Source organism: Denticeps clupeoides, chromosome 5, assembly GCF_900700375.1.
Source record: "Denticeps clupeoides chromosome 5, fDenClu1.1, whole genome shotgun sequence".
In the NCBI taxonomy this organism is placed as follows: domain Eukaryota; kingdom Metazoa; phylum Chordata; class Actinopteri; order Clupeiformes; family Denticipitidae; genus Denticeps; species Denticeps clupeoides.
Genome location: NC_041711.1, coordinates 5,504,752 through 5,529,980, shown reverse-complemented (window position 1 = coordinate 5,529,980; position 25,229 = coordinate 5,504,752). Strand labels below are relative to the sequence as shown.

At 43.4% G+C, this 25,229-nt stretch overlaps 2 protein-coding genes across 4 annotated transcripts in view; both read left to right on the top strand.

The window, feature by feature from the left end:
• The first annotated feature begins 5,379 nt into the window (after positions 1-5,379).
• Positions 5,380-13,279, top strand: slc2a3b (solute carrier family 2 member 3b). The gene is made up of 11 exons (XM_028981834.1): positions 5,380-5,641; positions 6,228-6,315; positions 10,216-10,317; positions 10,807-10,967; positions 11,129-11,369; positions 11,487-11,649; positions 11,741-11,928; positions 12,013-12,117; positions 12,196-12,297; positions 12,389-12,592; positions 12,718-13,279. Exons 2-11 carry the CDS (start codon positions 6,283-6,285, stop codon positions 12,973-12,975), a joined length of 1,557 nt encoding a protein of 518 aa, XP_028837667.1. The 5' UTR covers positions 5,380-5,641; positions 6,228-6,282; the 3' UTR covers positions 12,976-13,279.
• Positions 13,280-18,172: 4,893 nt separating this feature from the next.
• The window catches only part of ephb6 (eph receptor B6), a 28,985-nt gene continuing 21,928 nt past the window's right edge, over positions 18,173-25,229 (top strand). For all 3 annotated transcript variants that reach the window (XM_028981831.1, XM_028981832.1, XM_028981830.1), the window contains exon 1: positions 18,173-18,294. In XM_028981831.1, coding sequence (XP_028837664.1) covers positions 18,237-18,294 — 58 coding nt within the window. In that variant the 5' untranslated portion in view covers positions 18,173-18,236. The remainder of the gene's footprint in view (positions 18,295-25,229) is intronic.

Sequence of the window (25,229 nt, the reverse complement as noted above, 5' to 3'; positions counted from 1 at the left end):
TTTATCAGATGCCCTTATCCAGAGCGACTTACGATCGACTTACAAGGACAGTCCCCCCCGGAGCAATTTAGGGTTAAGTGTTTTGCTCAAGGACACAATGGTAGGGATTTGAACCTGGATCATCTGGTTCATAGGCGAGTGTGTTACCCACTAGGTTACTACCACCTAGGTTACTACCACCTTATGCTATGAAAGGCAGTTCCCAAAAAGCATTCCCACGCCTGATAAAAACCCCACCCAACCACCCCACCTGCAAACTCAGGGCTCCAAACATCAGTCTCCAGAGACCCTCAACAATAGAGTCGATCGATATTGAAGATTTTCTTCCCAATCCACTCCTTCCTGAGACTGACTGGACAGATGGGGAGGGGGTGGAGGGGGTGAAAATCCTGCTCCCACTGGCAATGAATTGTTTAATGCCAGTGTGGCGTTGCTCGCTCAGCCTTCGGTTAGTGAGGCCCTGGCTAGGGAGAGGACCCCATCCAGCCTCCCTTCTACTTAACTTGACTGGTGTGTTGCTCTTTATCTCCCCTTTCCTCTTGGGGGGCCGGGTTGCCAGGGTCTCTGGAGCCACAGCCACAGTATATTCCCCCCTCCCTGAATCCCCTGCGGCTGAATCCGGACCTCTTCAAGGAGGGGGGAATATTCCAGAGTCCGAGTAAAGAGGTTTATATTGGTGGCAGGCCCAGGCCAGATGTGTCTTCGCCACAGAATTTGCAGCGGCGTGGCCCGGTGCAGTCCTTGGCCATGTGCCCTTTGTCCAGCAATTCCTGCACTTCAAATTGGTACAGGCATCAGCTGTGTGACCCCTACCCAGGCAAAGTTTGCAGAAGGGAGGCTACTGAGGGTAAAAAAGATACCCTCTGTTCCCCTTGATGTAAAAATATCCCGGTGGGTGGCACAACCCATCTGGAGTCGAGGGATCAGGCGTAGTCGGGCCTGGAACTGGCGTCTCCTGTTCCATATGCCCAGCTCTTCCTGCATCTCCCGATGGCCAGGCTGAACATCGACGAACTGTTGTAGATATCTTCTGATGGTCTCTACAGGTAGGAAAGTGTTGAAGTTGTGGACAGTAATGATATCCTTGTCCGCCCACCAGAGTTGTTCCACTATGTAGTTCTGCAGTCCTTCCTCTTTCATCTCTCCGCAAACAACAACAACATTTATTTCTTATGTAGCCCAAAATCCCATACAGTATGTCTCAATGGGCTTTGAAAAGCCCTACAGTTGATACCCCCGACACTTGACCCTTCTGCACACAAGGAAAAACTCTAGGAGAGAGAAAAAAAGAAAGGAAGAAACCTTGGGAAGGAGTGATACAGAGAGGGACCCCCTTCTTGGGTAGAGTGAGCCTGCAAATGGTGTAAGTGCAGGGTTCATGATGATTTGTACAATAGGAAAGAAAGAACGCAAAAATAATAATAAGTCCTACAGTTGTAGGGTTGGAGAAGTCCAGAATGTAGTCCAATGTCATGGTCTACATTACATGTCCATTATGGTGTTACTGGTCCATTTGACCGGAGCGCCACAGAGGTCCCTAATTGAGTCTGTCACAATTAGGTGCAGCTGGAGACTCACCTGGCATCGATCTGCATGACAGCAGAGCAGTTAAAAGACACATCTGAGCAGCCATTTTTATGTGGACCGCACACGTATGAAAAGTGTTCTGGCAATCGCCACACACCTGCGGGTTAGCTTTTGTTTTCCCCTGTTTTCGGCCCTCGTGCCATTTTTCTTTTATTGCTAATAAATCATTGTTTGCATAATGTCCCGCCTTTGCGCTTCCTTCCCCCATCAGCTTGCGGATGTGACATTTGCATTGAAGCACTTTTTCACAACATGTCTTTTTGCACACTGCGAATCCTTGAAGCTTCACAATCTCGTTTCTCTGTGTACTTGTATATGGTGAGAATAAAGTTCACTTTGACTCACATTTAATTTTCAAATAAAATATAAAATGAGGGTGAGAGCAGCTATAATTGTCTTGAAACATGTACCATGATGTTAGGGAGGCCTGTAGATTTCCAGAAATGCTACAGAGCCAATTAAAGTACAATTTTGTAGTAGTATACATTTCTGTTCATGACGACCAATACTGTGATCTCATACCCAGACCCCGGGGACGGAGCGACTCTCATGAGGGCACCACGGATCACGCATGAGTGAATGTGTGTTTAAATTTAAACTATTTTATTGTTAATCCACAATACTTGGTACAACAAGACTGTGGTCCTGCCCATCACATGGCATAATTGAGAAATAGAAAATGAAAAGATAGTACAACAATTAAAGAAAGCATAGAACATACACACTGCAAATTTTATACACACACACTCACAGGTAAAATATACACTTTTTCGTAAATGTTTTACAAAAATAATACAGTACAAGAGTGTGCAAAACAAGTTGAATACAGGTATGAATTGCAGTATAATGTAGCAGCAGCAGAGCAGATACAGTATGTGTATGTTTGAGTTAATAAGTGCTATTGCCTGGTTGTAAAAACTGTCCTGTAAAACTGTTCTATTTGTTCTTGACCTCAGTGCCCTGAATCTCCTGCCAGAGGGCAGCATCTGAAACACTCGATGTCCCGGGTGTGTGTAGTCTCTTGTGATGCTGTGTGCCCTCTTGACACAGCGGGTGTTGTAGAGGTGTTAAGGGAAGGACCAATTATTTGCCCTGCACTGTTGATGACCGTGTGTAGTGACGTCTTGCCTGCCATCGTGCAGCTCGAGCGCCACACGGATCAGCACAATTGGGTCAAAGGTTAAAAGATCTGCCTGACATACCACTGGAACGTCAGCATCTCGGCCTACTGGCAAGATAATCTTACATGAAAGGAACAGTTTGGAAAAACTTTAGTTTTTTGTAAATGAATAATAAAAGTGAAAGAAAACTGATTAGCACCACAACAGCTAAACTATTACTGAAGGCCCAGTCAGTGTTGTCACAGCCTTCAGCCTTGAAGTCACTAGAGGGCGCTAAGGCCACGTCTGTCACCTCACCACGTGTCTGTCTCCTCTCTTTTTATCCTCCATGTGTGTATGCAGGTACTGTTTTCTGCTCTGTTGGATCTGTGTGCCTTTTTTTGTTGTGTTTTTTGTGGGTAAAGTCCTTGCAGGTTAGGGTGATATCTGAAATGTACTTATAAGCAGGGCCAGTTGTTGAGCAGATGGAAATAGTACTGTGAAGGGTTGATATCAATGAAGCAAATGAGCGAAATGTTGGATGAGGTGTAGATGTTGACCCGGGACCTGCAGAAAACATCAAGTAAGGATGTCTCTGAGAGACGGTTAGGGTTAAGGAAGCGGGCCCGTAATCTTTAGGTGGCACTGAGCAAAGATAGTCTTTGAGACAGAGCTGCAGTAAATAAAGCCACAGCATGAAGTTAAAGTTAGAAGAAGCAAGGTTAATATCAGTTTCATGCCGTGAAAGAGCAACACAGTAGGTGTATCGACCTCTTTCTATCAGGCCCGAGCCCTTTCTAGTACGCCATTTCCTACAAGCGGCGGAAGTGAGATGGAGTGAGATGTGTGTGTGCACTGCAGCACGTAGTCATCACCACAGACTATCCCTCCCCTTCCCCCACAGATGCACTACAGTTCAGTGATCCAGATGTTACTGGTGGATGTAGGTCACATGACTGCTGCCCGTGTTTCCAGTGGGATGCTGTAGTAGAGGTGAGAAGATATGATGGCCTCATGGGAAATCAGCTTCAACTGGCCCTCATTAAAACAAACCTCTGCCGAAAGCCAATGAGATAACTTGAGATGGACGGGATCTGCTTGTAAAGCACGTAAACTACAGCAACATGGAAGTGTATTTAGATAGTTTGCACCATTACTGGGACAACACATTGACATAGAAACATGTCACAGTACATCCATATGCAGTAATATAGTACATAATAACTGCTGAATTATCCACGCACCTTTCTTGGACATCTTTAAAATTCCACAGATAAGAAGTGAATTCTCAGTGAAATGAGTGGCTGCATCACATCACTTGCCTTTTTTTTTCTTTTTCTTTTTCTAGCATATTCTGCATGTCCACAACGTCACAAGGCTTTTCATCCATGGGGTGAAACAATTTTTTTTCTTCTTGTCATCAGCGGTGAAGTCAGTAAAGTATACCAGTTATGAGAGCCCTAAAACTGGTATAACAATCCTGCAAGTGACATTCACCAGGACGCACATGCAGATTAGACCAACCTGTCGATCAGTGGGCAGTCCACAGTGATGAATATATGGTAGACATATGTTAAAAGTCTAATAGTAGGTCTTTCGATGCCCTATTGTCATAGCAATGCCATGGTATGCGCTGACTCTCAGTGTGTGTCTGCGATTCTTTCCCTCGTTTGGTGACACTTGTTTGGCTTGTGTGACTAAAGAATGTCACAGACACATACTATAACACAATTCAAACATGCTGAAATTTGTCCGTAAGAGCTGTGGTTAATATCTTTTGAGGTGGAACTTCCTGTGTAATGTAGGCCGTGACGTCAATAAGAAAGGCAGATGTCAAAATTGTGGTGCTAATCTTTAAACAAGCACATTAATAGCTGGAAAAGGCATGCATTGCCTTTTGAAGACGGTTGGGAACAAGGAATGCTTGTGATTCCATCATGCTGGTTGGATTATGTGAAACTGTAACCTGGTTGGAAACTGTAACCTCAGCTCTTTGTTCACTTTTGTCTTTTGTCCCACTAATAAATGCAGATAACAGGCTATTTTATACACACTCTGAAAAGGAATCCCGAGGAATCGGCGTGTGTGGGAGAGGTTGTACGGACGTGTGTGTACTGATTGCCGCTCAAGGTCTGAACATGCCTGATAAAAATTCCCACTATTCCGTCTCTGCTGACAGTGGGATGGATGGCATGGGTCATGACCCTTAGCTCTACTTTGACTTGACTGATTGGGCAAGACGGGCCTTTGGGTTTAATGAGCGGACGATGAGTGCAAAGAGAAGGCAAGCTGGACGTCAGAAATAAAAATGAATTAACAAGACATGCTTTAATCGATTCCTCGTATTGACTGAGAAACAGCACAATCTGGGAAAAGAACCGATCACCTTCCCGGGCATGCACACGTCCGCGGTGACGCAACGCGCCGGTGACGCAGAGGACGCGGAGCGTCGCACCAGCCGCGTCGTTCTGTGCACGTGTACGGCGTTCCCACTTGAAGCTCCTGTATTAAGGTCCGCACACGTGCCTGGCGCCCACGGAGCCCCTCATGACTTGCGCGTGACCGTGTTTTGTGTTTCGCGGATTATGTCCGACAATAAAGCACCTTTGTTCGCCGGATTCCGGTGGGATTATCGGGTGGGCGAAGCGCCTCGGATTCCTCTCCTTCACCGAGAGGCGGAGGACGAGGGAGCGAAATGCGCTGCGCGTCTACCACACGCGTTACGGCCTCGGGCGCAACGCGTACGGGCACGCGTGGCGAGTGGTAATGACTCGGGAGGTGACGGGTGGCCGCTGGAAACGACGGCGAGGGGGAGTGTCGCGGTCGGCCGGGGCAGACGTGCCGGCAGTCGTGCGCCACCGCCGTATATAAGAGTTGAAGGCGAGGCAAGTGCTGAACGTCCCCCGAACAGCTGCTAGGAGTACCACAAGGAATTCGTCCTCTCTTTCAAAGCGGTAAGAGGCACTTCATTTCGCTTTTTTTATGATTTCGTAATTCATTTGAAAATGTTCTTTTAAAAATTCGTTTTTTTTTATTTTGTCACGAACCTCCACTCTAACCCGAAACCGTTATCTCTGCCCTTCAGTGTGTATATACGACAAACTATTTTTATTACGTATACGGAATACGGCGATTCGCTTCCGGCGTTTTTCCCTCGACGCACTTGTTACACTTGGGCACTTTCAGTCACTTCTGGACTCAGCCCCCCCAGAATTTTTGCACCAATTTTCTTTTCGCTTTTCTTTCAGTTTACTTTACACATTTGCACACCTTCGCCATACCTGTTACACATTGTTTATGTTTAAAAACATGCAATTTGGTTATGTTTGCAATATTTGCATATTGCAAACTTGAATACTTGCAATATTTGCAATATTGAGGTCCATAGCAGTCGCTAAAGCATTTCACTGCATATCATACCGTGTATGAGTGTGTAGGTGGCAAATAAAATTTGAATTTGATTTGAAATGTGATTAGAATTTGAAATTTACAAATGACATTGTTATAACTTGGGACATTTACTTTTACATTTCCTGACAGGAAAACAACGTATCACAGCCTCCCTGTAGCCTTTCGAAAAAACCATCCAGCCAAGATGGAGAAGATCCAGAGTGGAAGTGATCCACGGGTGAGCCTCTGCCACATCTGTTGCATCTTTAGTCCATAGATAATTTTCCGGATTAAATATGTTCAGTACAAACCTGATGTCAATCGGATGGCTCTATTTCACCAGCAGTTAAACACAAACTCTTCAAACATCTCCCTCACTTTATCGTGGCCACTCCACAACTTAGCATGACCTTCTCCCGATTTCTCTTTATGGCAATAAAGCGAATGGGGAGATTGAAAACAGAGATGGATTCTGCTCAGGTTTGCATGCCCTAACAAGAGCATCTACAGACAACCCAGCTGCTGGCTTGTTTTTGCATGTTGATGCAGGACAGAGGGGAAACAGGAGACAGATGTTGTGGCCATGCTCTCCACAGATAACATTGAACCAACCCCCTTTCTGGACGTGAATTATATGCCACAAATGAATTCCTCCCAATGATCATGTCATTTTTTTTAATAGAATTTTTCTATAATTGAATAAACTATTAAAGTTGGCCACAAAAATAATTCTATGCTAACGTCTTTAGAACGAGATCCTTCCTATTTCCGTGTTTATATTAGCTGTGCTGTGTAAGTAAGATCACATGACATTCCCTGGCCACACCCCTTTTTAATGCAGAGGCGCTACACAGAGCGATCACGTTTGTGGCGTGTGTATGTGTTCTGACACGATCCTTACTCAGACGCAACAGCTTTTTGTGTGACCAGGTCCTGTGTTCCCGAAAATCCATAGGTGATGTGTAATTTCCTCACATGAAGCTCACGGGTAAAATAATGACTCTTGTGGTTGTTTGAAGCGCTTTAATGAGTACTGGTTTAGAAATTGTTGCAGCAGGTCTGAAAAACAGAAAATGCTTTTTTTTCCACCTCCTGTTTCTATGTGATGTATAGACCTCAGAAACCTCAGGTCACCAAGCAATGGTTTATTTCTGAGAAAAATTCTCCTGGATGAGAAGTAAAAGTCGTTTCACATCGTCCACTGGCAGAACCCGGTCCTACTCTCTGTTCACTGTAAGACTGAGTTTCAAGGCCAGCCTGACCTTAAGACACAGTGTTTCCTTCATCCACTGTAATGCCGCTATTATCACTTGAATGTCAAATGGATATTTCTTCTATTATCAGAGAGTAATGTACTTTAACTTGTGTACTTTGTATCTAAGCACTGCAGGTTCTTCTAAGGTCATGCAGCTTTCCAGTGAAGAGTGAGCTGCTATTGCAGCGCGCCACGTAATCTTTATTTCAGAGCAATGTATCGTGGTGAAATACAGCATTTCCAGTCTAGTTTGCGAAGACATGTGACAGTTGATTCAGGCTGTTTCCCAACAGGCTGTTAACATAGCAATGTTGCAAAAGCCACACTAAGAGGTTATGTTTGATGTGAAGATTTGTCTGTCATCTTGTTACCAACTCAGCAAATTGCGTCCAGTTCCCAGTGCTAAGAAAAAACATTGATCTGGAGGGATCATACTGAGAAGAACATTTGCATGCGGGTTGATCAGATTAAATGCATTTTTGAAAGGTTTTGTTGGGCAAAGAGATCAAAGACCTCATTAAAGCCTGAGTAAAAGAAAATCTCTTTCCAGGTAAAACCAACACTTTGTTACGCAATTATTCTATGTAACGTTTCACTCATCGTGGTATGCTCATAATTTCACAAATGGATTATGCAAAAAAAGTAATGAAGATTAGAGCATTTTTGCTGATTTGACCACCTATGTGTGTGTGAGGGCTTAAGGGCCTAATTAATCACATTAAATAGCAAGCCCTCCAGCGGCCCAAAAATTGTGAAATGTTTGAATGTTGGTCAATACGCAATGCATCATGTGCTTTTTTGTGATTGTCACTCTGAGACACAGAAGTAGACAAAGCAGAAATAGCCCAACTCTTTGTGCTTCCGATGACAACATGAGCTTTGTGGCAACTGTGCCACAGTAGAAAGACTTTGTTTATTGTGCACTAACTCCATCCACACAGTCACATGCAAGTTAAAATATCTGTTACTGTGAAATGTTTAGGATACAAAAAAAGAACCTATCACCATAATGGCCAGAAATTCTACCCTGATACGTTTGAGGTCACTTTTACCAAGGTTACATAGCTTCATTTAACTCATTGATCTGTGGTCTGTTCACAGTCACCATTAGGAAAGGTCAGGTGGTTTCAAAGCTTCTGCCTACTTACGTATTCAAAGTAACAGAAGAACCGTGTCTAGACAGAGTTTGAGAAGTGATCATACAGTTGCATGTTAAAAAAAAGGAAACAGGTACCATGACAAACCAAATTACGATTCCTGTATCTGACATGTCTAACCAAAGAGGACCTTCCCAAAACCCTGTTTTTAAGTCAAGTGGTTGACCTAAAACATAATATTATAGAATTCTGTAATATTTTAAAAATGTAAAATGCAATTCGACAATACACAAAGTACCGTCCCCACACACTGCTCCCTGGGTGACTTTCATGGCTGCCCACTGCTCACTAAGGTGCATATAATGAAAATTTCACTTTGTCAGATTATTTAACATTAATACTATATTTAATACATTTATATGAACATTATTTAACTTTAATTGTTATGGTCTATGGTCCTGCAGTGGAATTTGTCCACTTGTGCCATCATAAGGGGAAAGGATACTTTTTATTCAAAATAGAATCTCCACTGACCATCGTTGCCTGAAAAGATGTGATGCATTGCAGTTGCTCTGTGATTGGATGTAAAAACATATACAATATCTATCAACACAGGCCATCCAGCAATTGGTTCAGTCCTTAGTAATCTCACGACTGGACTATTGCAACTCCCTTCTAGCTGGTCTACCTCTATGTACCATCCGACCTCTACAACTCATACAAAATGCAGCAGCACGACTGATCTTCATCCTTCCCAAATTGTCCCACACTACCCCTCTGCTATGTTCCCTCCACTGGCTCCCAGTAGCTGCAAGCATCAGATTCAAAATACTGATGCTGGCCTACAAAGCCAAACATGGAGTAGCACCATCCTACCTCACAGCCCTTATTACACCTCGCACTGCACCTCGTATACTCCGAGCCTCCAGTACTGCTCGCCTGGTCCCCCCATCGCTAAAGACATTCATCTAGACTCTTCTCTGTCTTGGCCCCTCGGTGGTGGAATGAACTTCCCCTCGAGGTCAGAACAGCTCAGTCACTGAGCACTTTCAAAAAGTAGCTCAAGACTTTCCTCTTTAGAGAATATTTAGAATAATTTGTAACCTTCTTATTGTCTTAATTATGTATATAAACTACAACAGAGTGAATAAAAAGATTGTATCCATAGTTGGGGGTCCTAGTGAACCAGAATTGATCACTTCATTGATTGTAACATGGAAGCACGTTGTAAGTCTCTCTGGATAAGGGCGTCTGCCAAATGCCTTAAATGTAAATGTAAAAAAATGAGTTCAAATGTATTTTTTAGTTCCATCGCGTGAGACTCTGTAGAACCAGTGGGTTAATTTTATACTTTCTTAAAAAATGCCAACAGGCCGCTCTTCTCCTCATTAGCATCTAAAGCTACAGACACCAAATTGGCGCGTGCTGGGAAAATCTCATTGTGGGACTGGATCAAAGTGGCTGTAATTGTCCACCAAGGCATTTTGGAAAGACATTTCAGATACAGGGACCACTAAAGGCAGAAATATACTTGCTGTTAACTACATACGTATGTACAGTATGTATGTATGTATGTACATCCACGGTCTGTTTCCTGCGTTCAGCACAAAGGTTAACGTAGCTCACAGCAAGAATATTTCTGGCTTTAGATCTATATAAAAGCAAAAACATCCAATGTCAGTGGACCTTTAAAGGCAGAGGACACATTTCGTTGTGTCATTGTGTGTGCTGTGCTTTTAATTGTGTTTCATAATTACAACTACTTTTATATTTCTCTCTCTTTCAGAAGAAGCAGGTGACATGTTATCTCCTTTTCTGTGTGTCAACGGCGGTTATTGGATCTTTGCAGTTTGGCTACAACACCGGCGTCATAAATGCTCCTGAGGAGGTGGGTTGTGTGTATTTTCTGTCATATTATATATATTTGTGTGTTCAGGACCATAAGGTGTGTCTGGTTCTGTGCCATTACTATTTCTTACCATTTTCTGAACAGTGAGTATCCGAGCTAATATCTAAATGGGAGTATAGTGGAAAGCAATGTTCCCTTTGCTCAACAGGAAGACGTTGTCTTTTATTGTATTAGCAGCAGAGACTGTTAATGGCCTTTTGGAAAGAAAGTCAGGCTCATAAAACACAAATAATCTCCAGTAACACAGTTATACACAGCTCCTTGATTTCTTGAGATCACAGAGCTCCACTCAACTGTTGCTGTAAAATTCAACTAGTCTTTGTTTCATTTATTGCTTCTTTGATAGTGATGATTCGTTTCTCCTTGATACCATACAGTGGCAGTGTATGTCTGTCATTGCTGTCATTGATGACCAAAGTCATCCGAGTGGCTCCAAATACACAAATACATAATTTTGTATATCTTCAGAAATTGAAGACCTTCTTCCAGAATGTGTCACTGGAACGGTACGGAGAGCCCATGAAAGAAGGCACTGTCCTAATCCTGTGGAGCTTTGCTGTGGCTATATTCAGTGTGGGCGGCATGATTGGGTCCTTCTGTGTGGGAGCTTTGGTCAACATGTTTGGGAGGTAAGAATAAATCTTGCTACCACAATTGTGTTATGAAGTAGGTGATGTTTTTTTTTTTATCTTTTTTTTATTTTTTTATTTTTACATCCCTTATCTCATCCCTAATCAATCAGATATATCTGTGCCCTAATCCTTTCTTCTGTTTTTCCTCACCTCTGCAGGCGTAAGTCCATGCTGCTGGCAAACATTTTGGCTCTAGTTGGGGCAGTACTGATGGGTTTCTCCAAATTGTGCCATTCATTTGAGATGGTGATCTGTGGGCGACTGGTTATTGGCCTTTTCTGTGGCCTCTGCACTGGCCTGACCCCAATGTATTTAGGAGAACTCTCACCAACTGCCCTGAGGGGAGCCTTTGGGACCCTGCACCAGCTTGGTGTGGTTGTGGGCATTCTTGTAGCCCAAGTAAGCTCTTATTGTTTGATCTTGTTTGTTCAGACTTTTAATTCTGTTTAAGTTTATTTCCCTGTTTACATAATCTCTGTAATAACTGACTTTTTTACTTTTTTTTCTTTTTTACAGATCTTTGGTCTGGAATCATTGCTGGGTTCAGATGAACTGTGGCCGATCCTCTTAGGACTTACTGCTTTGCCTGCAGTCATGCAGAGCATCTTACTGCCTTTCTGCCCAGAGAGTCCCCGCTACCTGCTCATCAACCTGAACCTGGAGAAGGAGGCACGTCAAGGTGAGAGCAGAAGAGGCTGCCATATAGCACTCATGCCTAATAAAAAGGAAACAAGGACATCGTTATAAATGTATATGTCTCTGTGCTGTAGCCCTGGTGCGATTGCGTGGTTCGGAGGACGTCAATGCGGACATAGATGAGATGAAGGCGGAAGGGGTTAAAATGGCCAGTGAGAAAAAAGTCACCATACTTGAGCTATTCCGAAGCCCCGCCTACAGACAGCCCATCATCATTGCCATCGTGCTCCAACTATCCCAGCAATTCTCTGGAATCAATGCTGTGAGTGAGCGATAAACTCCTAAATTCGTTCGGGCCTTAATCTTTACACTTTCCATACTCACTTCCCGCTGTTTTCTGCTGCAGGTTTTCTATTATTCTACTGGCATATTTAAAACAGCGGGTGTGAGCCAACCTATTTATGCAACTATAGGAGCAGGAGCTGTCAACACCGTGTTTACTGTGGTGTCTGTAAGTATTTTACTCAATTCATATAGATTAGTGTACCTTGAATATGTCGCTTTACATACCTATAATTTTATTTTTTAGCTTTTCCTCGTGGACAAGGCTGGGCGTCGGACACTTCATCTGATTGGTCTGTCTGGAATGGCTGTCAGTGCTGTTATCATGACTGTTTCTCTTGCCCTGATTGTAAGTATCTTGTCAGGTTGTTAAATGTCTCTTGTGTAAGCGTTCTTGGACCTCGTTTGACTTCACCTTGTCCTTCGCTTTCCCTCCTCAGAAAGTCGAATCATCTCTCAGTTACCTTGCGATTGCTGGCGTCTTTGCTTTTGTGGCGAGCTTTGAGATGGGTCCAGGTCCAATCCCTTGGTTCATTGTGGCAGAGCTCTTTGCCCAGGGACCTCGGCCAGCTGCCATTGCTGTTGCCGGATGCTCTAACTGGACAGCCAACTTCCTGGTTGGACTTGGTTTTCCCAAATTAGAGGTAAAGAAATGGATTACGTTTACTTTCCTTTGCTGCTGATTTAATGATGCTTCATTTTGCTTCATTTTGTCTTGTCACTTCATCTTATCCACCCGTTCTCTCTATTTCACTCTCAAACACTCTAGGAATTGTGTGGGCCTTACGTCTTCATCATTTTTGTTGTCCTCCTTATCGTCTTCGTTATTTTCACTTACTTCCGTGTTCCTGAGACAAAGGGCCGGACGTTTGATGACATCGCCTGTGGTTTTGCTGCCACAGTCTCTGGTCAGTCTCAGCCCGAAGGTGTGGTCACAATTCCTGTTTCACCAACAACAGAGAAGGTTCCAATGGTTGACTTCCCACCCGAGGAGAAGAGCCAGAACAATTTAAGCTCTAACCCATAGGTACTAGAGACGTCCATGAACTGTAGACACATCTGCATTGGTGTGAAATGTTACAGTTTGCTACAGAGATGGAGCATTCTTGTCATGTTTAGTGTCATGGTGCATAATATAGGTTAGAATCTGAAACTACTGAAGGGCCAAAAAGGCTTTAGAACAAGCGGTTGTGCCTCCCAAGAAGCAAGAACTGTACTGAAACTGACAATTTTTGACATAGCACATCTAAAACATACAACAAATGAGAATGAGTTTCTAATCATGTTGTAAAAGTAATCTGTTGTTTGAATACTCACTAGAATAATTGTTCTTATTTGGGCCTGTCAGCATGACAGACCACTTACTATTGTGCTGGGAGCAGCAAAAAAGGACACGTCTTACGTTCAAGGCTGCCACGCAAAAACCGTTAAACGTACAGAAACAACGGAGTGGTCAGGCCGAAGGCCTGACCACTCCGCACAATATGACGTATTGTTTATTTTGGTAGGTCGTACGGCCCGCCCACAAATCGGGTTCAAAGTGTAAAAAGTACCGTTTACTATCGTGCTATGAACAAGTTTTTGGCTCCCTGTGACCAGCCGTAAAAGCTAGAGACAAGGGAGTCGAGGCGAGGCCGAAGGCCTCGCCGAGACACACAATCTGACATATGGGACAAGTCGGTGCCACCAACGGGGGTTTGGAAAACCCGGATAAATCCGGAACACTGGGAAAAAGGCAATAAAAGGACATGTCTCACGTTCAAGGCTGCCACGCAAAAACCGTGAAACGTACAGAAACAACGGAGTGGTCAGGCCGAAGGCCTGACCACTCCGCACAATATGACGTATTGTTTATTTTGGTAAGTCGTACAGCCCGCCCACAAATCGTGTTCAAAGTGTAAAAAGTGTGGTTTACTAATGCACAGAGGAAGAGGTTTTCAGCTCCCTGTGACCAGCCGTAAAAGCTAGAGACACGGGAGTCGAGGCGAGGCCGAAGGCCTCGCCGAGACACACAATCTGACATATTGGATGTGTTGCTACCAGCAACAGTGGTCAGGAAAACATGGGACATAGGGAAGAAGGGCAAAAATGCCATGTCTCGCATTTGTGGCTGCCACGCTAAGGCCGTCAGACGCACAAAAAAAACGGAGAGGTCAGGCCGAAGGCCTGACCTCTCCGCACAAAATGACATATTGATTGCTTGTTTGGGGACTACAGGAGGGCCACAAATTGTGATCAAAACATTAAAAGTGTGAAAAAATTTGGTTTCTTAAGATTTGCGAACAAACGCTTCACAGCACACACACAAGTCTCATATCACGTCGTGCGGCTTTTCCTTCCGCACGGTTTGACGTATGGCTCGGCTCGGCCGGATTTACGGTCGGCGCGCAATTCGCCAAAAAGCGTTTTCGGAACGCGTTTATTATCCTAGTCCAAAATTGGACTTTTTTGGACTTTGTGTCCAGATGGTTTGACATAGAAAAAAGATTTTGATGTTCTATCGTAGATCTCTCCAAGACCGACGCTTTGACGTATGGTTTCTCTCTGTCTGATTTACGGATCATTGACAAATTTGAAAAAACAAAAAAGTGTCAATGGGCGAAAAAAAGTTTATTTATTTATTTATTTATTATTATTATTTCAGCCTCGCTCTTCGGCAATTAATGCGGGTCGTACCGAACCACGCACACCGGCGTGCTATATATCAAAAATTAGTACTATATTGTGTGAGGTGTGCTATTACTTTTATAAGCGATCGGAGTGGGCGTGGCCGAGCTATTAACGCTCAAACAGGGTCATTTTCCCATTAGAACGCATTGAATGCTAATTTTAGCATTGGTAGCATTGGTAAAATGGGGCCCCTTTTAAGTGGTACTGCTACTGTGTCATTGCCAGCAAAGGGGGTCCTACAAGGGGTACTGATACAGCAGCAGCGACAGCACTGTAATTCAATGGCAGATTAAACCAGCAGCTTCATTAGGATGACAATCATCCACATTATTAAGACCCCCTGGTCCTTTGGCTGCTTTATTAGGGACATTGTCCAAACATCACCAAATCTAACATGACTCATCTCGGCCACACCCTGTTAGCGGTTTTGATGTTAGCATTAGCATGCTAACATGCTAATTGTTAAACATGCTCCAAACATCACAAAATTTAACGTGACGCATCTTGGACACGCCCTGTTAGCGTTCTTGATGTTAGCATGCTAGCATTAGCATGCTAACACGCTAATTTTTAAACATGCTCCAAACGTCACCAAATTTACAGTGACGCATCTTGGCCACGCCCTGTTACCATTTTTGATGTTAGCATTAGCATGCTAACATGCTAATTGTTAAACATGCTCCAAACATCACCAAATTTCACGTCACGCATCTTGGACACGCCCTGTTAGCGTTTCTGATGTTAGCATGCTAGCATTAGCATGCTAACATGCTAATTTTTTAACATGCTCCAAACGTGACCAAATTTACAGTGACGCATCTTGGCCACACCCTGTTAGCGTTTTTGATGTTAGCATGCTAGCATTAGCATGTTAACATGCTAATTTTTAAACATGCTCCAAACAACACCAAATTTCATGTGAAGCACCTTGGCCAAGCCCTGTTAGCATTTTTGATGTTAGCATGCCCGCGCTCCTACGAAAAACGCCCGGACAGGCCCATCAAAATTTCCCCTGGAATTTTGGCTTCTAGTTCGTATTTATTATACACGCACCCACACACACACAGCAGTCTTACAGCTGACCTGCTGTCAGTTCCAGATTTCCCACATTAAAATATTTAGAAGCTTTGGTATATTATGGTCATGTCAGTTCAAACAGACGTCTTTTTCTGTGAAAAAGATACGCTGTACAAAGATGATCTTGTGCATCACAAAACTGGCAGCTCACACAAGTCAGGATATAGCTTATATAATTTGTTGTCAATTAAAAGAAAAGAATGAACTAAACACTGCTGCATGCTGTGTATTGTCAAGTATTTAAGTTTTAAAAGAGCTTCCTTTATTTATTGACGCAAATATTTTGTCATTTTATCTATGAGAACCTGCTCCCAAAGAAAATTTAGGATTGGCCTTGCTGTTATAGAGACTAAACAGTCAGTTTTGCCCTTTTAGCCTAAATTATTGTTAGATCCGCACAATGAGGCAACCTGTGGTATCAGTCAATGATAGTAAGGACTGGCACATGCCTTTTTTTCCTGATATGAATGGTGAGAACGATCAACTGGACAGGCAGTCCCTGAGTTCAGGAACTATTTCTTCCCACAGACCATCCAGTCAGAGCCCACATGTATACTGAGGGCCTGTAGATTCAGTTTGTAGCCTCAGGTTCTAATGGGCAAGGATAGAACTGAAATGTGTTAAGGGCATGAAAAAACAATACAGTATTTACAATTAAATTACATCATTTGATTTTTGCAAGATGATCAATTATGATATAGAGATGGAAAATCATCTCGTGTGTCTTTTTCTGACAGCCATGTTTTTAAAGTCACCACTATATCATACAGAGTGTTTGTGTGAATGCATTTGCACTATTTGAAAATTATATTTTGTGACTGTAAATATAGTTTTTATTTTTATTTGTATATATTGTGTTTCAGATGACTCAATTTGCATGCTTGTATTTATTGTGTTTGTTTAAAATAAATAAAATATATTGTTTGTGTGAGAGAGAGGATTATCACAAAACTGGTAGACAGTCATATCCCATACTACTGAACATAATATAATCTAACTTGAGTATTATTAATAATTACACATTAATTCATACATTTTTTTGGACAATGTTTTTTTGGGGGGATTGAGGCAGAACCAGGATTTTGAATGTAATTTAAAGTTTAACTCAGATTGAGAACAGTTATAATGATGTGTGTGTATTTAAGGTGTTCAGTGCTCATCTGCTGCTGTCATTTGTCCATCCTGATCATCCTACATAGCTTTGCTTTTAGTATGTGTTTGTGTGTAAGCCAGTGTGTGTCCTTTTATTGTGGTTTTGTAATAAAGTTACAATAAACTTACTGTCTCAGCGTGAAAACAAAAAACAGCTTCTGAAATTGTTCTTACTTAATTAATTCTCAAGAAGGAGCTGCTGGTAATTGTGGTAAAGGAAGCCTGTAGTGAAACTCTTATATTCCCTGACATGGGGGAGTTAAGTGAGAAATAGGATCCTTGGTATGCCCTGCAACTGTAATACTGTAATACAGCCCCCGATTAACTAGTTTACAGTTGACGTATGAGTCTCTTTTTGCCTTATCAAATTCCACCACGTTTAGAGCAAGAAGAAGTAAAACACCAGTAAACGCCAGCAGTTGTTTCTTGGTTTTAGAATTGCTTTGGTCAGCATAAGAAATATGCCATGCCTCTAAATAAGAAACGCTACTCGTATTGACCAGAAGGAGGCGCCAGGCTCCTAGCAAGACGACAAGATGTCGTGTGCTTATTTTCTCACTATAGGACCAGTCTTCGTTTCAGTCACTTCCATACCAATTCTTAGTGGTATTGTAACAAAGTAGAAGCAACTGGACACAACAAAAACTTATCCATTATATGTCCGCATGTGTAGGCCGTGTAAAAGTGAATAGTCTGTCATGAAACGGCAGACTGTACAACACTGACAAAAACCACGATCTCAAGTCTTCCTGAATTTTTGACGATATAAATATTACCTCGTTACAAGAACAGTTGATAGTTTGTAGCCATTGGTAAAGCGTCCGGGAGCAGCACGCGGGACGACAAGCAGCTGCAGCGCCGCTTCTGGCCAGAAGAGGGCGCAGCGCACACGACCGCCAGGCCCGGAGTCTGCAGCTTCCCTGCCCGTGGATGGTGGCTGGGAGACCGGTGTGTGAGTTGGAGGGCGACGACGGGGAAAAATGTGCCGTGGAGGGAAAAGTACGTAACCCGTCACAAGCTTATTGCTGATTTGGACCCTGACTTGAGCCGAGTCTGCTGGGTGTCTGAGAGACGTGGGCAGGGCATGTCTAGACACTTTCTTTTCCTATATCATCTGCACACGTTGGCGTGGCTTGGCTCATTAAAGCCTCCCGCGTATTCTTTCCTCCATCACCTCCATTTTTTTATTTCTTCATAGCAACATTTTTTTCATATCTTCTTCTCTCTCTCTCTCTCCATCCCTTAATCTGAGGTATGAAAAAAAAGAGCAGACAAACTCCTCCTCCACTGGCCCCTCCCCTCTATCTCTCCTTCCATCCATCTCTTTCACGCTCTTCCTCCCTCTTTCCCTCCCTCTCTCCCCCTCTCAGTACTCATTCTGTAGTGGAAATGTGGATTGTGCTCCTCTCCTTCTCTCTGCTTCTCCAGCCCAGTGTAGCTGAAGAAGGTAAGAAACCAATTCAGCGTGTGCGTCCTGTTTTGTGCGTGAATGGGAGTTTAAGTGAACTTTCTCCCTCTGTGTGTGTGTGTGTGTGTGTGTGTGTGTGTGCGCGCCCAGAGTGATGCTGCTGTGACAGTCTGAATTCGCTGGTGGATACAGTCAGCGTTGCAATACCCCCGGCGCCCTTAACAAAAGAACACAAAATGGAGGCTTTGGGCGAGATGAATAATAAGTTGCATAACCTTTGTCTCCCCTGAACCCCCCCCGCGCCCCCTTGTCCTGATGATATTATGATTGTGACAGTGGGGATCCCCCTCCCTGCCTCAGCTCCCACACAGAACTGTAGGATCTCCCTCCCTCTGCCATTCAGCTGTGCGTCCCCCTCGGCCCGCTCTTCACAACTATTTGTTTCCATGGATAGATGAAAAGTTCTTTTTGAAAATGAGATTTCAGGGCTTTTTCACGTCGCAATGATGAATGTTTACGATGTTACTCGCTCCGCATCACATGTTATTGTCACTTCTGCTCATGACAGGCGGAGAGGAGTGTGTCCACACACTGTGTGTGTTTGGCGTGTTCCCGTGAAATCTGTACTGGGCCGGATTAGGACTGTGTGTGATGAAGGGAGAGATGCGCGCAGGAATGAGGAGAAGTGGCGAGGGCGAGTGGGGGTGGGAGGCGGGGGTCAGTGGCCTAGTGACTCTCTCTGCCTATTGACTGACTGGGAGTCTACCACTAATACTGTATTAACCCAGTAGCACACTTTACACGGGAGCCGCAATAACACTCACTTTACTGATATACTCGTCTTCCCACGTTATTAAACTCTATTTAAATTAGACCTGCCAACTAGGCCTAATTAACGGCTGCTTTAGGGCTTTGGTTGACTCAGATTAGGCTGGTGTCTGTGTCGAGATGTGAGTTATGAGTTATGTATGTGTGTGTGGTCTCTCAAGTGGTGCGGTCATCTTATTATATTGTCTTAAATAATGGGTTGGGATTTTTCTCTGTGTGTATTTAACACACACCCTACTGGCTACTAACAAACACACACACATTCACACACACACACACACACACACAGTAAGTGAAAAATTAATGGAAGTGAAAGTTGCCTTAATCACAGCCGATTCACAGGATCACTTCATCCTTTCCGGGAATTTTTTTTATGCCCGAAACCCTTTTAGCACCTTTTAAAGCATGCAGAGGGGGATTCGAGTGTATTATACACACACTTGGTCTGCAACCAATAGTTTGAGCTTTTACGGATGGTTCATGCTTTGCTAAAACAAATGTTTTAATTTCTGTAGTATACATTTTTGTAGTATCATATAATTTTTTTGCCTGTGTGTGTATGAATTTAATTTTTGCGTGTGTGTGTATGAATTTAATGGGGTGAGAGATGGTATTTAGGAGCTATACCCTAATATCACCTAATACCGAATCTCCCCATCATTTTATAGAATCAACCACCAATGCGTTTTAGAGACCAGCTCCCAGTTAAATGATCAGATTTGTTTACCACTTTGTATGAGACAGCACCATTTACTCCAGCATACCGAATACCTTTCAGAAGATGTGCAAACATGCACTTTTCTAAAGTGGTGCACTGTGTGGTCTTCGTGGGATCTTGGTTGGTGGTGGTTGTGACGGGAGCCTGCAGGTGCCGGCCGAAATCACAGCTCATTTCTACACCGCAGCGCATCTGCTGCAGGCCTCATCTCGGGCTTATGGTGGCTTATGAGGAGGGGGGGGGGAGTAGAAGAAGGAAAGCAGAAGAGCAGCTTTCTGCGCCTCCCAGTTCCTGCTGAGATGCAGATCCCTTCTGTTTGCCACAGATGGGAATCGTGTTTACGCATTTGTCTTTCGCCTGCGCAGTGCATTTGTAGGCATTATCTCATACATGCATTAATGTGTTTCAGTTTCTATTTAAAAAAATAAGTAAAATGATTTTTTTTTACCTGTGGGTCAGGTGAAGACTGCTGTGTCTGTTCATTATTAAATTGCATCTTTTTCGTATTTGTGGTAGTAGCCTAGTGGGTAACACTCTTGCCTGTGAACCAGAAGACCCAGGTTCAAATCCCACTTACTACCATTGTGTCCCTGAGCAAGACACTAAGTTACTCCAGGGGGGGCGACTGTCCCTGCAACTACTGTAAGTCGCTCCTCGATAACGGTGTAAATGCTGTAAAAGTAAAAAAGTAAAAGTAATTTCGGAGTTGCTGTGAAAGTGCCGCATTGTTGTATCGGACCCTCCTGCAGGGGAAAAGGGGCTTATCTCCGCGTTAGTCCAGTCGTCTGAGGCTTAGCGCCCTAAGGTCATTGTACTGGATTTCAGACACGGCACAGTTAACCTACTATTGCATTAATTAATCAGGAGCGTGACCTAATCATGGTTGATACTGAACTGCCCTTTTAAAGAGAGAGTTGGCAGAAAGCAGGTCATGTGGTTCATGTGGCTCCTGCAGGCTCTTTTAGAGGCCTGTTAAAAGCACCCGAGGCAGTGCCAGAGCCAGGCCCGGCGTTTCATCCCTTCATCCCCGTGCCATTCGTTTCAGGAGGACCCTCTGCATGAGATCCTGCCATAATGGGGCCGTGAATCCAAAACCAACTCTTGATCTCTGCCTCTTTTAACACTGTGGGGCTGTGTGGACCACCGTCTAGATGCAAGAAGCGGCCTTTGGTTCAACCTTGCTAGAGACAGAAGAAAATCTAACAAATATATTCAGATAAATGAGTCATATCAGTTTTAAAGGACGAGAGTTGCTGTTTGATGCCCTGAGTGGGTTAAATGGTTTTGATTGTGCTGTTTAATTCCTGCAGACTACAGAGCGGGGATTTCATAACTCTGTCTGGCATGTGCATGCTTATTTCTGGAATCGTGTTAATCCCCCCTTTTCCCCGTCTCCGTTCGGATCTCACGCCGCTCCCTCTCTCCCCTCTTCTCCCTGCGGTGCTGTGGTTGAGGATAATGATGGAGAGCAGTGGGTTCTGTCCTGGGGTGACTGTCTGTGGAGAGTGGCATCTGGAGCATATTAAAGCATGGCGAGCAGGAGCAGAGACATGGCCCTTATCACGCCACTGTCCACTCACCCTCCTGTGTGTGTGGGTGTGTTTTTAGATGCATATGCTAATTATTGTGCTGTTTGGTTGTCAATTGTCATTTTCATTCATTTGTGTATTATTTTTGTGTGCACATGAATATTTGTGTGTGTTGGTCTCTATGCATGCATATTCATATGTTCACTTCCTGTTCTATATTCAATTTGATTTGTTGTGTGAATGTATAACCACATTTAGTGTTCTTTCCTCCAGTGCTGTGTTGTCACTGTTCAATCGAATGGATTTTTCCACCGTGTGTGTGTGTGTGTACGTCTGCTGCTGAAGTGAGCAGTAAAGGTGTTAAAGTGCAATCTGCTCAGCTGGAGTGTACAACACTATTAACATTGTAAGGGTTTGTAGAGTGGCTGGTGGCCTAATCAGGCGGAAACTGAGGTGAAGCACATTAACACTTCTGGGAGATGAATATGACAGACACACACACAGCAGAGACGGGCAAGCTTATTATGCATTCATAGCAGAGGCACTGCTTAAAAGAGCCAGAATAAGTCCACTCAAGTGAAAGCCAAGAGAGGAGCTAATGCAACACCCCCATACACTCAAAACGATCAACACCCAGAGAGAGCGGGGCTGGGCGGGCGGAGGCGAAGATGAGAGGAGAAAAGGCTCCTGAAGTAAAACAGCACATTCACTCGGAGTGGGGAGCCATTAATATTAAGAATCGTAAATCTAAAATCACCATCTGAACTGCTCTCCACTGTCCTTGTATCACAATCTCTCCCCAAACAAACAGTCTTCACCGTCTCTCTCGCTCCCCATCCGCCGCTTTCATCAATAATGAAACTAAATGTGCCTCCTTGTTTGAGGTCCCTCCAAAAAGCTCCTTGTCACTTCAGAAATGAATAATACAGTCACAAAGAAAGGGCCAGGCCGAGGGGTGAGTGGATGTATAGAGCTACGACGAGAGAATGACCGGACACTACAATGCATTACTGCTGCACTTAAGAGTGGAACTGCCAATACAGCACTTTTCCTCGTCCAAAGTCAGAGCTGTCCTCATGTCCCGGATGAAGTTGGACCACACTTATGACAACGGGACAGAGTGTCAGGCTGGCCTGGGCTACATGGGTGACTTTGAGGGATGGAGAGGTATTCATTAATGCCTGAGGTCTGATGGCTTTTCCTCTCTGTTAAAGGCAGTCATGGTTTTCTGCATTGGAGGTTTCACTATTATGATCATTTAGTTTTGCTTTAATATAGGTCTTAGTGGCAACTAAGGAACTCATATTAATGTTAAATAGTCTCACAAAGTGAAATATTCATAAATATGTTTCCTCATACAGTCCATTTATTAACTTTGAAGATTGACCTGCCAGCCAAAAACATTTGCATGGTTTAATGCATCCAGAAATGGGTGAGCCGATTAATGTTTTAAATTTGAAATAGACATCTACACTATATGTGCTTTCCAATTAAGAGCCGCATGGTAGTTATTGGTCACGTTCCCGTCTAGGGTGAAGGAACGTGGACAATTTTTGCAAGGTGGACAGTGGAAGGGATTAACACACAGGACAAAACAATTTTTTTTTTTTAGTGAAGTGATTGTCACATGTGATACACAGCAGCACAACACACAGTGCACACAGTGAAATTTGTCCTCTGCATTTATCCCATCACCCTTGGTGAACAGTGGGCAGCCATGACCGGCGCCCGGGGAGCAGTGTGTGGGGATGGTGCTTTGCTCAGTGGCACCTCGGTGGTACCTTGGCAGGTCGGGATTCGAACCGGCAACCTTCTGATTATGGGGCTGCTTCCTTAAATGCCAGGCCACCACTGCCCGCTGTAAATAAATGCAATAAATGTGCATTTATTTACAGAGTGAGTAGTGTTATATACAACCAAACCAACTAGTGCAATGTACACCGTCACAAAACCCTCAACCAAACTCCTCTGTGAGCACTGGGCCGCTGTCTTCCTGCCTCCTCATATGATGACAGCAGGCAATCACCAGACAGTGGGTGGAGCCAGTACTCAAGAGCTCCTCCCCTACTAGGCCTGAAAGGGGAAAACACATACACACACATACTCTATATACAGCGCTAAACACCCAGGGACATAACATTATCTATATTGGGGCAGTGGAGGTTAAGGAAGCGGCTCTGTAATCAGAAGGTTGCTGGTTCAAATCCCAAGGTGCCACTGAGGTGCCACTGAGCAAAGCACCGTCCCCACACACTTCTCCCCGGGCGCCTGTCATAGCTGCCCACTACTCACCAAGGGTAATGGTTAAAAGCAGAGGACACATTTCGTTGTGTCATTGTGTGCTGTGCTGCAATGTTTCACAAAGACAATCACTTCACTTTCACTATATCTAAACCAACTACCATTTTATTGATGTGAAGTTATTTCTATTAATCAGAATATAATCTTTAATAAAACTGGAGGAGCCTGATGATTGACAGTTCTCACATGCTTATTCCACATCACTAAAGATTATGATTCTTTCTTGCTTAGCACCATTTCAGAAATAGTGTCCTCTGTGTCTTGCATATTTGATTGCCTGAGAACACATTTGTTTGTTCATAATAAGGTGATGCTAGTGCTTCATGATATCACACTGATTGCACAGTTTGTTAATGCTTATTTATGCGAGACAATATTTCCAAGTCTAGCACTTAAAAAGCTTCTATTTGTCAAAGAGTTTTCAGATATTGTGTTTGATATACTGTCCAATCTCTATAATTTGTGCAAAAGATAATCATTGGTATCCCTAATATCATTACAAAGCTGAATATATAGAACTGGAATATGAAAGTGTGTGAGTGTGTGTGTGTGTGTGTGTGTGTGTGTGTGCGCCGGTGTGTGTGTATACATAAACATATATATGTTTTGCTTTTCTGGCCTGGGTCAAATTCATACAAAATGGCCGTGCGTTCTAGGCAGGATATTATAGGTCATATTCATATAATGTAAAATGTTTTTAATCCAAATGGATGTTTTGTATCTTACGTGTTTACGTGTATCTTACGGGCACCCTCCCCTTACATAATGTTAAATTTAATGCAACGGACCACAGTTGCAATGTTAAGTATAGCCACAGGCATTTTATACAGGACCTGAATCCATGATCAGTGCTTTACATCCACATTCTGTTTTCGTCTGAATCACATTTGATCCCAAATGGCTGCAGGACAAAGTATGCACATGCACGAATTGAAATGCGCTTGTGTAGTCCGTGCTCATTATTTTTCTGGGCGTGCTGCACTCTATTTAGGGAGGAAGGATGGATGTATTATTTAACCATGCCACCATCCACAGTTCATTATACAGGCTTATTCAAATGCAGAAAGACCATATGCGAGTGTGTTTTATTATGATAAAAATAGTAGAGAATGAGATAATGAGGTCAGGAGTCAAGAATATTAAAAACACTCTTCATGTCAAGTTGTCTATGTATGTGTGTGTGTGTGTGTGTGTGTGTGTGTGCTGGCATGCTACTGAGGTTCCCAAAGCACTAAAAGCCCAGCAGTAATATTTAATCATTTAATCTAAGAGGATCCTGGATTAGTAGACCTTTGCACACTTGTGTGTATTTGTGTGTGTGCTAAAGTACTTAAAAGTGCAGGTCTTGCCCCTTGTTTATGGCTTTTGAGGTGTGTAAATTCTGGGTTATGTGGTACACTGACTGACTCATGACCGATACAAAGAATTTTATTTTTCTTTGACACATTTTATCAGCAAAAAAAAAAAGACACCTAAGCCTCTGCTTTAGCTCAGTGACGTCTGACTAGAGATCTGATAAGGGTTTGTAGACCTCAGATGTCCAGAACTCCTGTTCTGTTCCCAAACTAGGGTCAGTGTGTCGTTTTTTTTGCCAAATA